The sequence below is a fragment of the Cygnus atratus genome, chromosome 6, assembly GCF_013377495.2.
Source record: "Cygnus atratus isolate AKBS03 ecotype Queensland, Australia chromosome 6, CAtr_DNAZoo_HiC_assembly, whole genome shotgun sequence".
Lineage (NCBI taxonomy): Eukaryota > Metazoa > Chordata > Aves > Anseriformes > Anatidae > Cygnus > Cygnus atratus.
The window spans coordinates 6,842,379-6,859,459 of record NC_066367.1 but is presented as its reverse complement, the minus strand read 5'-3'; the positions used below and the strand labels follow the sequence as shown (position 1 = coordinate 6,859,459).

General features: G+C 43.1%; 1 protein-coding gene across 2 annotated transcripts in view; it reads right to left on the bottom strand.

The window, feature by feature from the left end:
- The window catches only part of UNC80 (unc-80 homolog, NALCN channel complex subunit), a 130,484-nt gene that overhangs the window by 97,438 nt on the left and 15,965 nt on the right, over positions 1-17,081 (bottom strand). For both annotated transcript variants that reach the window (XM_035565888.2, XM_035565879.2), the window contains exons 8-14: positions 14,235-14,496; positions 9,004-9,138; positions 8,122-8,344; positions 7,095-7,235; positions 3,828-4,096; positions 2,830-3,198; positions 1,922-2,068 (exon numbers count right to left, since the gene is read on the bottom strand). In XM_035565888.2, the coding sequence (XP_035421781.1) occupies positions 1,922-2,068; positions 2,830-3,198; positions 3,828-4,096; positions 7,095-7,235; positions 8,122-8,344; positions 9,004-9,138; positions 14,235-14,496 (1,546 nt within the window). The remainder of the gene's footprint in view (positions 1-1,921; positions 2,069-2,829; positions 3,199-3,827; positions 4,097-7,094; positions 7,236-8,121; positions 8,345-9,003; positions 9,139-14,234; positions 14,497-17,081) is intronic.

Here is a 17,081-nt window from a genome sequence, read left to right as displayed (position 1 = left end):
TATGGGTCTAAGTTTCGCTAATAGCAGCTGGGTATTTTGGGGTCCCTTTCTGCTCTAGCTAAATAAGTGCTCTGCTGTGCTGTCTAAAGTAACCTAGGATCCAGAAGGTTTAGGTCCTGTAACAGAACACAAGGTTTGCCTCTGAAGCAAACAAGAAATTCAGCACAAGGCGAGAGTGGACCAGTATGGGTACCACTGTTTGGAGGTGGTGGTGAAGCCATTCCCAGCCAGGCCTCAAGGCCTCTCTTCTTCCCACCTCCTCCGCCAAGGTAAAATCCCACTGAACAGGAATGAAGGAGGAATGTACCACCTCGGTCAAGGCTTATTGCCTTGAAACAAGTTCTTAGCCTCAAGCATCCGACTTTCAGCCAAGGCTCAGACCCAAGCCATTTGATGCACCTGCACCCTGTGACCAATTTATATCATGCAAAACATTAGCTTCATATTTAAAAGCTATTAACTGTCAACTTCTTATCAGAAAAGTATCCATCCTACTGGGACCCCAAACAGGATGGAATTAGTGAGTCTGAAATATCAGCTCTACGGGGAGCATCAACTCTTCCGCTACCTATAAAAGGGTGCTTAGCTTTCTAGTAAACTCAGACGTGATTGTGCATGCAGTCAACACAAATGGTGCATGCAAAGCAGTCTGGCCAGACAAAGACACAGAAAAAGCAGAAGACTTTGACACATAGGAAAGTCTCTCCCCATAAAGACCTCAGTTCAATGAGCCTGATAAGAACCTTGGCTCCAAGAGACCTGTTCATTTATGCCTAATGTTATGCACAGGCCTGAATGTTCTGCTGGCTGAGCTTCAACACAATGTAAAAGCTTTAACTGACACCTTGACGAATATTGGTGTATATTCAACCAGCGCTCTGTACAGAACCTTTCTGCTGTTACCACCATGACTCTTACCCCATCGAGTCTCCCTGTGTCCACAATTAATATCACTGCTGCAGGCTCCTTAGTAACCAGGAGTTAAGCTAACAGAAGAAGGGTGCATGATATGGAACAAGTCAATCCAGCTCTGAGCCATCTAGCTCAGATCCCAGAACCAAATCACAGCTCTGTTGGCATGGCTCAGGCTAACCAAAGCCATGGAGAAGCACCTGGTTCCCACCCCCAGTGTGGACGGGGGTAAATTCTCATTACAGTCATCAAAAAAGTTCTCTGCAGCAAGCACAGAAGGCAAGGAGGAGGCATGTGCTGGAGAAAGCTTTTGGAAGGCTCCCATTTGACAGTGCATTGGGCTGATCTCAGGGAGTCAAACTCTTCCAGATGAGGTCAAAATGTCTGGGTTACATCCTGGGTGCTTTCCGCTGCCTCAACTTTGGCAGAATCAGAAGTGTAAGGAATCAATGGTAACCGTTCACCCTGGCATTCAACAAGCCACGAGCCTTCTGCTTCCTCGCAGTACATGAATATGCCTGCAAGCACAGTGCACTCCAACTATCGGGAGCTTATGGAGCAGCCCAGCGGCAACTAGTCATAATTGCCATTAGGGAAGATGGACGTAACGACGTCTTGGACTTCTCAATTCAGATATGCAACCCAAAATAGCGGCACCTCTTGTAAACAGCATACTGTGTTGGCGTACCACCAATGTAAAAAACGACTTAGAGCAGCACACATGGAGCTTTGCTCCAATGTTTGTGTGCCTCTTCAGACAACCTATCCACTGGGGTGCTGAGAAGCACCCTGGGTCGCAGGTGTGCTCTTAGCAAGCCCCATGGTCTGGAAGGTAACATGAGATATGAAAATCTGCTACAGCTGGGCTGCAACACAGTCTGTGAGCTCAGACAAAGAGCAACACATCTACTGCCAGTACAGAAAAAGCTACAGAGGGGGCAGACAGCAATCTCAGCAGCTGATGTCAAAAGTACAAGGGGGACATTTTAATGAGCTTTAATTTTCTTACATTCTCCCGGAATACCTGGTGTCTCAGGCGATCTCCGGAGAGCCCTCGGTGTCCTTCTCCACAACCATAGGCACAACCCAGGGACTTGACAATTTTTATCAGCATTGTGAGGGCCAGCCTATGGGTGCTGACAGATGGACCTTCATCCTGAGAATCACAGAAAGTCAGTGTGAAACCCCAGCACAACCACAGGCATTTTGTTACCATTTTACTTTTAAAAAATTGCTGTCCATTTCTCCTCCCAGACACTTCCTTACAAAGTTGTTATTCTTAAAATGCATACTGCATAGGGGACTAGCCCCCTCCCTTTCAACTCCTGTCAAAAAGCCACGTTATAAATGCAAAGGCCCCTCCATGTTGCTGTGAATACTATTCAGCACTTACTTCAAAAAAATATGCCTGAAAAGAGTGAGCTGGTTAGCTTGGGCAGAAAAACAACATTTTTAAAATGCCTTCAGTATTATACTACTATGAATCACAACTTTGGAGGTCAGCAAAAGCTCCTCTTGGCCAATTCTCACAGCAATACTGAAAAATTTATGATTTCTGGTCATCAAAGAAAAACTGTGCTCACATGCTGGATTCTGTTTTTTCTTATAAGCCATGCATAGTAACCAAAAATCATTGTGATTGAGGGTTTCAGGCACTTTGACGGGATACTGAAAATGCCCATGCAAGGCTCACAAGCTCTGCTTCTGGCAGTTGCTTCACTGGAGTAGTTACAGTGCTTAAATTCCCAATCATGTTGCTTCAGCAGAACCTTGGCGAGCACCAGAAGAAAACAAACTAAATTGTCATTGTTGTGCAAAGTAAAAGGAGGGAAAACAGAAGGGCAATTGCATACACACACATCCTCTATCTTAACAAACACCACATTCCAAAATGGTATAAAGGCAAGCAAGACAAACCTTTTCTTGTTTTTTGTTGTTTTTCTCATAGGGCCCTCCTCCTCCACCACCACCTCCATCGCTTCCACCTCCACCTCCTCCACCACTTCCACCACCTGCTTCTTCTCCTCCATCTCCAGCACCGCTGACTGGGGGAGGCCCAAATCCACAAGCTGAACCTCCGGAAGCAGCCCCTTTGAGTTGGAAGGATCCTTCACTTGGTCTCTTTTCAGGGGCCTCATTTTCCTTGTTCTCACTCTTCCTCCGTACCTTCTCTACACATGGCACCACACCAAGCTGAAGTAAACACTCCACAATGTTCAGTGCCACATCACAAATCCTGGAGCTAATGTCATGATTCAGGACTAAGTAAACAGCCTTCAGGACCACCTGGTAGATTCAAACATCATATTTACAGTTAGATTTGTTTGCTTTCCTAGTACTATTTGGTGCCTGGAGTTCTAGTCACAGACCAGAGACTCGTTACAGCAGGCACAGTACAAACTCAAAATGAAAAACACACAACCCTCAATCCCAAGAGCCTACAATCTAGGTGTAGACAAGAAACCACAGGTTGGGCACAGTCAGGCAGAAAGGTAAACCATGAGATGACATCTGTGAGCCTGAGAACACTGCTTCAGTGCACCAGGAGCTGTCAAGTCATCATGAGAAAATGCAGCAAAGGTGAGTTTTAAGGTGCCGTTAAGGTGCTATTCAGTTTTATACTGTTTTACAGGGAATTTGGTGCATGCTCCAGGAACACAGCAAGTAAATGATATCACTTAAGGTTTGATGTGTGCATTCCACATGCACATGCACTCCTTGCAAGGAGTAATAGGAGTTGCAGTATCTCAGAGGAGGCTTTTATGATATGCACAAATGTATCTGACTGACCTTTATGTACAGCTGAGAGAAGTCATATAAAGAGGTGGAGGAAAAGCCCGTCAAAACCCTGATCTCAATGGTACAGCTATATTGACAGAAGAGGGACCTGGCTTTCCTCATTCCTTGCCAATTACCGAGAGATCCAGCATGCCGTTCTTGTGGACAAAGTTGTTGGTTCCATCAATGTGGTCCGTATCCTCCAAGCAACTGTAATTGATGCAGGAGTCTGTCAGGCTCCGCGGGAGGTTGGCACACGCAAGCGGCTCGTGCGGCATCTCAGGGATGGGCACCTGGTTGCAAAGCTTCCTCATGTGCTCGCTGAAGAAATCGGCATAGCCCACATTGAACGAGGCCAGGGTAGTATTGAAGGTGGCCACCGTGATGGTGGAGATCTGGGACCGCACTGCAGGGAGGAAAATGGCTACCTGTGAGTTTCCATCTCTAGAGTTATAACACGGCAAATAGAGGCTGTGCTTATTTACAAGAAGGGTGCAGCTCTTAATGCAGTTTGTAATGCCGAAAGGCAAAACAGCCTCCTAATTCCTATCATGGGTACAGGGATGAAAGCAAAGATTCATTTCGTCCTTTAAGCCACTGCACAGTAGAACACCAGCAATGTTGCTCTAGCAGGATAGTTCCATGGCAGCTTACATTGATCTCAGTCTACTGGGCAGCTAAGCAGACCAGTGAGCTCAGACAGTTTAAATTTAATCCAAAAGGGGGATTAGATTTTTGGCTAGCTTTGCTCTCTCTACTGGTGAAGTGCCTGGTGTCAGAAGCAGCTGCACCACTGCAAGGGGAAGAAGAAGGACTTTGCAGCTGGATGCAGGAGTGCAGGTAGGGTAAGAACAGCACCAGTTCAAAACAGCTTTCTAAGTCACACCAGCTTGAAAGATCTCATCATACCAGTTAGAAAAAAAATAATGGAGCTGTATGCTCCTAACACTACCCGTGGCAGCCTAAACCATCTCCAAAATGTAAAAATGACTGATGAGAAAGACAGTGTGGCATCTAAGTTCACAGTGCCCAGAGGAAGGACATCATGACATAGCTAAGCTTAACTTTAAATTGGTCAGCTCAGGCAGTGACAGCCTTTTGGCAACACAGGCTAATTTTTATCAAGGATTCACTGTGGTGTTAACAACTCATGATGAACTCCAGGCCATGGTATGAGTAATTTCCTATGCTTAGTGCTTTGTAAGTAGGTCTACACACTCTGTAGTGTAGAAAGACCCCATGCGTCCCAACGTGTTGACTGGACTACCTTCTCTGAGGCAGTACAGTAACAGGGCTACAGAATAACAAAGAACTTCTGTCTAAGGCTAATTAATGTGTTCTAATTAATAAAATAGCATAAATCTGAAAGTAGTCTTCAAGGACTGACTCAACAGTGGACTAGCTACGTTTTGCAAATAACAACTTGCCAGAGCGGTGGTTACATTTCCTTTGCGTAACCTGTGCAACCCTGCCAGCACTGAACGAGCAGCTTTTTATTAAGAGAAATGTTCTAAGGTCAATGGCATTACCTTGAACTGGGCTACAAATTGGTCAATGATTAGGGCAGGAAGTAACTGCTGTACCTAATGTGACATCAGGATTACTTGCTGGCATGTGTGACTTTTTAATGGCAATCACTGACATTTATATGGTGAAGAGAACAATAGTGAAAATATGGAATTAGGAAACTTTGTTCCTGAGCTATAAAGTTTTATGACTACCTACGGTTAGCTATTTTTTTGTTTCATTGAGGTTTTGCTTAGTTTGTTTTGAAATGGGTAACAAAAATCCATTACTAAGACCTACATAAAATATCTTTTCCTGTACTGCACCTTTATTTCATTATCACTGGCAGAGCTGACTGCTGGATGGGATGCACAGAGGCAGAGAAGGAGGACTAAAGACTCTTAATTTACATCCATGGAGGCCTGCAGCATGTGTCCATGACTTCTCTTGAGCAGCTACATAGGACATAACTAATTTTTCATCTCTGACTGCATGCCAGCCAGAAAAATTAGTTTATTAGCAAATTTCTCCTGGCCATGGAAATTAGACAACACGTAGGAAATTATGGATGGCCAGCATGCATGAATATAATTGGGCACATAAAACAGAACCAAAAGGTAATATTTGTACTTATCCTTTAACTACAGAATGTTTCATTCAAAGTTGTATACTAGCCCTGAAAATAGTGTGATATGTCCTATTGTTCATGTAGTTGCAGGACAATTGTACCTGGGGTGCAACCAGGAAAAGATGCACTGCATATAACTACTTTTTAGAAAATATTTGGTCAGAAAGCTGTTGTCGTGTGTGGGATTACTCTCCTACAGAACAAATGCAGATCAGGTATACAGAGACTTCATAAAACTGATCCAAGAGAAGAGTTTTGCCCCAGAGTCACAGAGCAGAGATGAAGGAGATGTTCCCATGCTAGATTAGAGCTGACACAAATCCATCCTCTCTGACTCTTCATATTTACTGTGCTAAAAGAGCACAGTGAGGATCTTTGAGAGCTCATAAGGCTACAGCGTGTAACATGTGAGTATCCTCCTAGGTATGGTACCTGACAGCTTGTGCAGACACTGTGCCTTGCTTCATGGGGTTTGTGATTTTCTGTTCCCTCATCAAGGTTTAGGGTTGCACTTGCCTAAAATGAGGCTTGACCTCCATGGCCAGGTTTGCCAGTAGCACTGCTCATGAGGGAGAAAAATTCACTATGTTTAGGCAGCAGAAGCAGCACCAGCAAAGCCCTCTGGTGCAGACAGCTCTGCTGACAGAAAAGAACTTTCCTCTGCTTGGCTAATGTTTGACAAAGGTGGAGTTGTCCTGCCAACAGAAAGACTCCTCCTTCTGGAATAGACTTCATCCCACCAGGGTCTCTCCCATAGTGGTCACACTGGCACTGCTCTTTCTGTAGAAGGTTCCCAGACAGACAGGCCCAAGGAGACTGAGCAAATTTGAAAGCCTAGCTTCTATTTAGAACCAAAGAAAAATAAGAAAAAAGTGGTATTTTCAGCACATTCGAGCAACTGAGGACTGACAAAGGGCATTAAGTATCACAACATTCCCCATGAAACCACAGAAGTAAGCAACTCCAAGTTTCTGCCCAAAGGTCTGCACTGTGTTATGGTACGGCAAAAAAATCCAAACCCTTTCTCTTCTCCCTGCTGATGGCTGACTATTTATTTATTTATTTATTTATTTATGGATAAATTGCACAAGGTAAACATGAAAGGGTTGGAAGATGTTTCTGCATAGAACAAGACAGACCTCAAGAGATGCAGAAAAAAATAGGAAAAAACAATTAGTCACATATTCATACATGGAAACAGTAACACCTCCGCAGATTCTTAGAGTTCATATTCCAGTGAAATGTTTCTTTCTTGATGTGTTAGATTTACCTTCTTTGACTGTGTTCTCTCCATGGCTGTTTGAGTGGTCTGGCAGATCAGAGACAAGAGTGTGGTGAGAGTGTGAATGCCTAGCACTTAGGCTTTCCATCTCGGTTGCTGTGTCAGAGCTCCCCCGCCTGGTGAACTTTCCTAGGGTGAAGACAAGAATTTGATATTTAGTTTACTCATCTGAGAAGTGCTTGGAGGCAAGAGACAGTAGCTGAGGTTAGAAACCGAATGACTGGAGTCAGCAGAAGTCAAGGCCTTCCAGGATCCTGTGAAGCAGAACCAAACAGGTAATAGTGGGATATCTTGCAGGGGGCCATTGACATAAAAACTAAGAACACGAGAATGCTCTGGCATGGCCTTAGACAATCATTTTTTACTTTGTACCATCTCCAAGAAAGTATGCTAGGATGAAAATCTGTGACATTCTGAGTAAGTCTGTGGAACAGAAACCATGCCTAGACAATGCTGAGTGAACTTGGAAGATTGAACAAGCCCATATTTAAATTTAAACACTGCATCTTTGCAAAAATCAAGACAGTTACCTGGTACGCTTCACTATCTGAGGCAATACTCTATTTTGTATCCAACATTCACTTGAAGAAGACTGAACATTTTTTGTCATGCATCTAACAACCATATTGCTGCTTCTCCAGAGATTTCTTTTTAAAAGAAAAGAATGCAGCCATTCCTCAAATCTATTTTAAGCTGCAGTTGTATAATGCTTCCTACCACTCAGGAGAAAGTATAGTCATGACTGCACTGCTTAAATACAAGTTGCTACAATAGCTATTACTACATTATATGATGGTAGCTCTCAGAGAAAAAGTGAAGTAAAGAAAGTGTAAGTTATTCAAGGTCTGTTGTCAGTGCAGTTGCCACCTCTGCAAGCAGGTGTTTAATACTGTCAACAGAACTGGGTATATAAGGTTGCAATAGGATGGATGGAGAAACAAAGAGCCTCTGCCGTTCTCTGAATGTTGAGGACAGAAATGACACAGAACCTGGGGCAGAGATAAAAATGCTTCACCTAATATGGTGGTTTGCCATCCTCCTCTCTCAATGCCACGCCGGTCCTCTCCAATTCCAGAGAAACTGCCGAAAGAGAAAGTGCTGCGAGTGGGCGAGACATCCAAGTGGTCCTCGTGGAGGAGGAAGGGCACCCCCATCCTCCGTTGCCGCTTCTTCCCAGTATGGTGGAAAGGAATTGACCCTTTGCGCTCACGCTCCCTGTCCTCTTTGCGGCTTTTAAACTGCAGGAGGAAAATGAGCAGAGATGAGAGCAGGTAGAGGCTTTGAGGCATTCAACTACTATTTGAGGAAAAAAAAGTAAAAGAGGTATATGGCCCAGCTGTAACCGTACACGCTGAGCTTTTTGTCTTCGCCATTCACTATGATAGGAACTATCTACACTCTGGGACCATATAAATATTTTAAGGAACTCAGTCTTCCCATAGGATGGGATGAATGCCCTTTTAAAATTTTATGGCATGTTCATACCTGAAAGCTGGGTTTGCAGAATACACAAAACTCTGCTAAGTGTCTTGGATGGTTGCAAACCCAGGGCTTCATAGCATAAAAACATCAGAAAAACTTCACTGAACTATCTGGAATTACAGCAAGAACCAGCACTTAAAAATCTGGACATTAAACTGCATTGTTTGAGTACCCTCCTCCATGCAGTTTCAGCAGGATAACTATTTGAATAAAGGTTTTAGTATTGTGATTGGAAAGTGCACATAAAAATCTAGGTAATTACAAACAAAATCACTCCCAATGAAAAAAAAAAAGATGTCAATCTAACATACAGCATGTATGTATAGTCCAAGTAGACCTTCATTTGCTACTTAGCAGAACATTTAGGTGCTGAATCACTGGAAAATTTGATTAAGTATAATTTTCTTCCACTCACTTTTTTGAAGATGTTCATCCCCAGGTCAGTGGAGAGATCTGGAACTGCTGGCCTACGCAAGTTGGTCAGTGAAACCTTGGAAAATGCTTCCGTGCTTAGTGATTTTTCTTCTTCGTTACATTTCATTGTAAGATCCTGCAGCTCCCAAAACAAGACAATAAGCACAATGAGAACTAGACGATAAGCAGCTTAATAGAAGACCTGCATCCAAGAACTGTCATAGGAGAAGCACAACAGCAGAGAAGGACATTCAGTTCATCACAGAAAACACCATTCACACATTTAAAGAAAAATAAATAAAAACATTTAGAATTTCCTAGAATTACTGACCTAACATTTTTGTCATCATAAACAGGAAAAAAAAAAAAGGGGGGCAGCACACTGTGCTGCCACAGAAGAGATTCGGGCATTGCTGTCAGTGTGGTCTAGTGGGACAGAAGACTCATGGTCTGCTCTGCTCCAATTCTGATCCCAAGTATGGCCTTGGGTGGCAGATGATCTTCCTGATGCCTTGGTTTACATTTATATGCAGTTATAGCTGCCGCTTTTTGTGAAATGTTTTAAGTTATGAGAGAATATGACCTTAATGATGTATGCTCTTAATCACGTATTTTGGAACTGAGCTGTAACGAGCAGCACTGTCCCCTCGAGAGATTTGATTTGTAAAAGTACTTTTGATACAAAATTTTGTAACTACAAGACTTTCTATGAATGCTACAAGCCTGTTTTTGCTGTGGGCTGTTGTGGGAGAAGGAAGGAAGACAGGACTGAGGCAGCACTCATCTTTAATTTTATTTACCTACTAAAACAACCTAAGACTTCAAAACCAGTAAGCATCCCTCACTTGTAATAACAGTGCTGCAAGATCTGTCCGCATCATGGTTCTCTTCTCATATTTGTGAAAGCCCCTACAACTTAAAGCACAGAACGTTCTAAGACAAGGAAAACGGCCAGACTAATTTACTGACACCTCAGTAGAGGGCACTCTGCTCCCCTTCTGCACTGAGCAGAATACATTACAGCTGCCTGCTGTATTGGAAAGGCTTTGCTACAAAAGGTAGCTCAGCTCCTGACCATCTGTTCTCATTAAAGATTTGATGCCACTTTCCACGAGATGTTTGTGCAGCTGACCTGACCAAATTCCCTCAGGATAATTTTCATCTGCCTAAATATCAGCTTGTTTCCAATGGAGATGCTCTTCTGCCTTGCTTCCCCTTTAGACAGCTCATGCTGATCAACTGGTCACGTTAAAACACCTTTTCCCTTCCAATCCAGAGAGCCATATGCCATCTATAGCTGAAGACTCCTACAGAAAAAAAGGTAGAGATCCTGGCTCTGCAACACACAGGAGTGTGCAGTTTTATGCACATGAAGGTCCTGCAGAAGCCAGTGACACTTTGCAGCTGAAGCCTTAAGAACCAGTTACAGTGTTTGCATTACTGGGATTACTGGGGACCAGACATTCTCTGGAGACTTTTCATAGCAGTCAAGGACTACCCTCAAATCCTTCCTGTTTATTTTTATCAAAACTTGAATGAAGGAGACCCAACAATAGAAAGATTCCACTTCACAATTGTTTTCAGTCACATTCAGTCAAGGCATGCTTTTAAATCATTTTGCATATATGACTAAAGATTCACGGGAGAAGTCATACACAAAATCCATCAGACAGCAAATTAAGATTCAGCCCTAGATTCTCTCAACAGCAAGGCCAGCAACTACTCCGTAAGGTTTGGTTCTTGGTTTTCACAGCTCTTTGGCTCCTTCTGGCTGGAAAACATATGCATTTAATTCTGATTCATTACCCTCTGTCCATTAGTTACTAAATCGATGCTTTATTAGGTGGCTTATGGTCACCAAAAGGACAAAGTGAGGATCAGGACCTACACCATGACACAAGCATATAAACACACAGAAAGACAGTTCCAGTTCTAAAAAACTGCTTAGGATAGGTATCAAGCAACAAAAATGCAAGTTATAGAATTAGCTTTAACCTAAGTGTGGTATGTGACCTATTTTAATGAATCAAGCTAGTATTCCTGTTGAAGACTGATGAAAAATGTAGCTATGGCTTCTGTGCAGTACATTATCTTGTATTCATGATATGCATATGATGCACAAGAAAGTAAAATAGTTTTGGGGCTGCTACTCTAGATCTTGTTCTGTTTTCTATTGCCTTCCTTCTGCACGACCGTAAAGATAGCAGCTCATTAGTACTTCTCTCAGCTCTCAAGGTATTGCTCTTGAGACTCTTGGTTTTATATTAGCACTGCAGTGAGTCACTGCAGCTGCACTGGTCTAATGTTTAATTTAAGCTTTGGCTCTTCGCCCCTGCAACGTTACTGCAAGACTGTAGATGTTCGTGAGCCTCATGAGGTCTCATTTCTCAGACTTGTCCTTACACCAATTCACTGCATACAGGTACAGTGCAGGTTTCCCTCATCATGTGTTGCCAGCTCTGAAATCTGTTTGGATTAAAGTCGGTTTCCAGAGGAACCCAGTATTCTCTTCATTCACACCACAGCCAGTACCCTTTTGCTATGCAACAAGGAGCACTGGCATGCTGCACTGAATCTCTCCCTACTTTGCTCTTCATTTTACTAGGCAAGATATGGGGGATGTTTCCTGCATTCTCTCAACACATGATCCCAACTTCTTTAGCCCCGGATTATATTTAAAATGTCACTTCACACACAGAAACCAACAAGAAGTGCAAGAGTTTTGCTGAGGCTTATGAAAATGCAGGAAGTTACCCTGATAAACAACAGAATAACATAAGTAACATGGATTTGTCAGAAAAATCTGCTGGTCCCTGATCTGCCTTGCATGCAGCTATTTTTGTCTTTTATCAGTTTGTGCGTGACACTTTAAACCTATCCCACTGAAACACAGAGTGATGATATTTTTGAGAACGTATTCATCAACCTGTGAGCAGAAAACATGACATTTAGTTTGGAATTTAAGATCCTGATCAAAAAAGAAGTTTTTAAGCATATCCCTGTGTCTGACCGATGACCTGGTAAAGTCTCAGCATACAACCTCTTGTGCGGTTAGAAAGAAATGACAAATCTCAGTCCTTTGGAGGTGGATCTCTCTCCTCTGACTAGCACAGAGCCTTGAGTGATGAGACTGAATTTAAGAACCTCAGTTAAGTGCCTACAGTCAGCCAGGATGAATGGTAGGGAATGGTGTCTGTGTTGCACAGACTTCAGCCTTCAGAATTGTAAAGAAGGGGGGAGACGAGCTTCAGGAAGGCTGTTTCACCATCTCCATCACAGCTGTTCTGCTTAACAAATTGGAAACCTTTTTAAACAGGATTCCAGTTTGATGAAGCACAGTAAAAATACACAGGACTGACACAGAGGTTACAAAAAGCAATCAAATCTAGCCCTGGAGGGAAGAATGCCCTGGACAGAGTCCTCACATTAACAGCCAGAAAGTACCCAGTGGAATTGCCAAATGGATTTAACAGAAAAACGTTCGTGAAGAGCAATTGAGTAAAGAAATCTTCTGCAAGAGAAACATCCTGAAAAAGCAAGAAACAGCCAAGTGTGTGAAAGGAGGAAAGTGTCTTATTGCACAGAGAAGAACCAGCACAATGCTAACGCAAACAGCGCCTACAGAGGACAACCCCATGCACGCTGCCAGCGTGCTGAGAACCACTGACTGCAGTCCTGCTGCACGAGTAGCTACCATGTTCACGTGCAAAATAACTGGGCTGTTCTGAGCGAGGGCAAAGAAACAGTACGAGGGTGGAAAGAGTGAACCACCTCAACAGCAGTATCTTCCAATGTACTGTTCTACTTAGGCAGCATTCCCTCCAGGAGAGGATATTAAAATGAGGATTTTCTGTACTTGTACAGCAATCCTATAAAATCCCCATGCAAAGGTAGATTAAGATGGAATAGTAATTCGTATCACCTGGCCTTTATGGAGATATGTCAAGCCTTTACAGGGATAAAACAGGCAACATTTTATAGAAATGACACTAAAATTTAACAGTTTAAACAATACTGCCACCGCTGAGCCTTTAAAATCACAAGTAACCACCAGCCCTAATAAAAATCATGAGAATGCCTACAAAATCCTGAGACTTAAAAATAAAAATATTATTATTTACATTGTTTATGCTTGTCTTCTGTCTTATGAGTATCTTGGCTGTACAGGAGAAAAGACATTCTGCCCTTTATGCTTATAAAATGACAGATCAAAAACTGCCAGAACACTGAATACAAGGCTTCTAAGAAAAAACAAAAAATTCTAAGAGTTCTGACTCAAAAAAGACATTTGACAGCAACATTAGCAGAAGATAGAGCCTCTTACTTGAGCTGTGTCATAAAATTAGATTGCAAAAATAGAATCCTGTATTACTGTATTAAATTTTGTAAGGCAGTTCCACCAACTCAGAATTTGCTGTTAGAGGCCCACATGACAGAAAGAGTGCACAACCTAAAAGTATCACAAATCAACAAGGAGATTAACTGAAACTGCAGCTGCATCCCCTTTTTATCCCTTGATCAACCATGAGCTACCCAAAAGTTAAAAGCTACCCAAAAGTTAAAAAATAGTTACGCTCTAACACAGAGATCTTTACTGCACTGAGGTCAGGAGTCTGGGGTTTCTGTTCCAGCCAAATAGGGAATAAATTTTGACACCTATTAGGACAGTTTGTCCACTGAGGTTTTGCTGGCAAATACAAAGAGTACACACTAAGAGTTACACGCTAAGATTAACATCAGGAGAAGAAGTAACTGCACAGAGGTCTTTCGCTCACTGCCAGAGCTTTCAAAGTCTACTTTGCTATTATAACACGAGCGTTTGCCTGAAGTGTGCAGTGCTATACGAAGAGCAATTCCTTTTCTCTCTTTTGAGGGGTTATGCCAAAGAGAGCTCAGTAAAACAAGTCTGGTTTCTTCTGACAAACACATTAGTATATTACCACATTAAAAAATAATTTTATCACTGTTCACCCTAGAATAATCATCCTAAAACAGCCCTCAAGCTTTCAGCAGTCACCAGCTCAGAGTCAGATTCTGCCTCCAAACCCCTTATTGTTCCCAGGGTCTCCTTCTGAATCAATGCACACATCTGACCTCTGGGCACTTTAACCAATACCAAAGCTGTGCTTTTCACTAGTCATCCAGCCACCGCTTCCCAGCATCGCCACAACAGTTAGTTTTTTTTTAATTATTTTTTTTTTGATTTTTATTCAACTGATGGCAGCTGCTTACCTGAGTTTTGTGGGTATTCACCAGAGAGGGTGCGGCAGCCACCATGGAGCTGCTGCGAGGTCTCGGCAAAGGGGTGATCTCTGGCTCGGGTGGTTTCTCTGGCTTTTCCTGTAACATATGCCTCAGCCTCTGCAGGTAGTACATCAGTGACCACTGTGTGCCCTCCTCAGACCAATGGGGCTGCAGCAAGCAGCGCAGCACTGCCACATCAAAGTATGTGGCATAGCGAGATTTGTGGCATGGTGGGATCACCATGGACAGCCTGTTCCAAAAAGTAAGAGCAGAAACGTTAATCAGGCTCCTAAGACCCTTCTTAAGTACTCTGCTCCCTGCATAAAGAGGCACTCAAGGATGATCTGTTAAGTTTGTACGTTCAACTGTTCTTAAGAGGTCATTCAATGCCACAAAGTTTTCTTTGATAGCTGGAGACCAGTTCTGTCCTAGCACACATGCTGGTCCACCCCAAAAGACCCAACAGCTCCACTCAGAAGCCTAAACAGCCAAGAGCTGTAAGCCACTCACTTTCTCCTGCCATCTGCAGCAATCACCAGGACGTGCACACAGCTGTGCCTGCCTGAGCTTGCAGGGACATTTGATGCTGACCCTTTGGGACTAAGGCCCTGGCTGAGGAAAGCATTACTGATGATGTGTAAGTGGATATTTAGCTTTCAGCTCCCTAGGGGGCTCTGGCACAGGTTTTGTTAAGTGTTTTCTTGGATAGGGTTGCTTTCTTAAGCTGCAGTCTGAAGACAAGCCTAATGCACCTGTGCTAACTGAATAATTTCAGCTGGAAACAGGTAACTCATGAGCATCTGCTCTTCAGACACTCATAATTTATATTTAGGAACTGTTTACATTTGTACATATCAGGCCCTATTACAGAACAAGCAGGCAGGGCAGCTAAATTAAGTAACCATTTAATCTAATTAAATTGATCTCATACAAGTAAAAACTACTTTTATAGACCCTCCTTGACAAGGTGTGCTAGAGAAAAGGAAAACATTTTAGCCTTCTCTATGGCTTTCCTGCCTTTCAGGTGGTGTCATTTCCTGACAAGTTTTAGCACAGAATTTCCTAAGTATTGTAGATGAACTTCTGTGATTTTTGGATTCTATGAAAATTAAAACCACTTATGTGAAATGTATTCTTAATCACTTGGGAGACAACACAAGAACAAATATTTTTTTAAGCCATTTATATTATCAGCTCCACTAAACAACATGTGAACAGCAATGGCAGGACACCCCTATCTCCAGCTAGGTGTCACCACGTTCAGAGCAGAGGAGTCCAAGGCCACCCAAAACATTATGGAAGAAGCAGCAATGACTAGTGGAACTCCTCTAAGTGCTAAGAGCGAAGTGCATGCTTAAAGCGCTTTACTGGATCACTGCTCATTGTCACAGAGTTGCCCTGCACATCCCAGGCAGGTACACGACTGGCAGAGGAGAAAGAAGCGTGCAGCAAATGTTGACACCACTGGGAATCACAAGAACCCTCCTCCACACTGCATGGCTGGCAACAGGGGCAGGTGGCAAGGCTGGGCTTGGAGAAATGTGTGTGGATCTAGAACTCAAACCTGCAGGAGCTGGTTTGCTGCCAGTCCCACAGGCCAATGTTGAAGGCATGTGGTGATTGCAGACCAGCCCGTCTGTGTCAGCATACGTCACAGAACGCTATCTATAGACTCAAAGCTTTTCCCTAGTGCTGTATTCAAGGTACGATGTTACAAATTTGATGACTTTAAAATGATTCCATTATAAAAAATAAAAATTAAAAAAATAAGAAGGAGAAAGCAATGATAAATGGAAATATGCTATGAAGTTTTCCCCATATACTTGACTTCAAGGCTGCCTTTGTCCAAGTTAAGATTGTGTCGAATAGACACAGACTATACAAAAACACAAACAAAGCTGGGATATTCAAAAGTATACCAGCAAGGGAAATAACGCCCATCACCTCAGCAGCAAATGTAAAGGAAATGTAAAGGATGATGCACTGCTCCCTGGTCACTTTGCAGGACCCAGATCAGTGTTCGTGCTCCTCTGTATGCAGCACAGGCAAATGCTAGGCACAAGAAGCCTGGAGCAAGACATGTTCTCCTTATGAACCATTTGCCACTGAAGTCCTGCAAAGCTTATTTCCAAAGCAGAGCGTTCAAGGCAGCAGCTGGACGACGGGCTGTGGCTTTAATTGCTCCAGAGCCTTATACTGTGGTCATCTGTAAGTGGAGCACTTCACTGAAAGGAGCAGGGGTAATTAGCCAGGACCAGAGGAATAAGCCATTTTCTTAAGTGTCTGAAGAACTAGAAATTAAATTCTGTGCTTCATTTAGAAGGAAACCTGGTATTCATTTCCACAGCTCGTGGCTGCCTGTGATTGCAGGGAGAGCGGCAAGGAAGTCTTCCTCCAACCCCAGGCCCAAGGACAAAGGAATACTGCGGCTGTTGGTAAGCAGAGTAAACAATATTCGCTCCCCAGTTGTCTGTTGCGTGGCAACCAAAGCTCCCTGTACAGTTTTAACTGATCAATGAGTCCTGCGAACGAGGAGACATAATGATGCTCTCTTCAGTGCCTGTCTGCAGCTCCATCTCCATAGCAACCACCAGAGCCAGCCTGACAAATTGATCACCTGATTCTGTCTTCTCAGAAGAGACTGCTTTCCCCCCCCCTTTTTTTTTTCTGTACGGCTGTGCCTCTCTGAGCAGCAGTGTTTACACAGAAAGGCAGTTCTGTGCCCAACTTCAGTTTTACTGGCTCACATTAATACAAATTAAATAAACACCTAGAATTGACAGGAGGCTTGATAAAAAATCCCATGGGAAACCTCCTGATAGGATCAGAGCCATA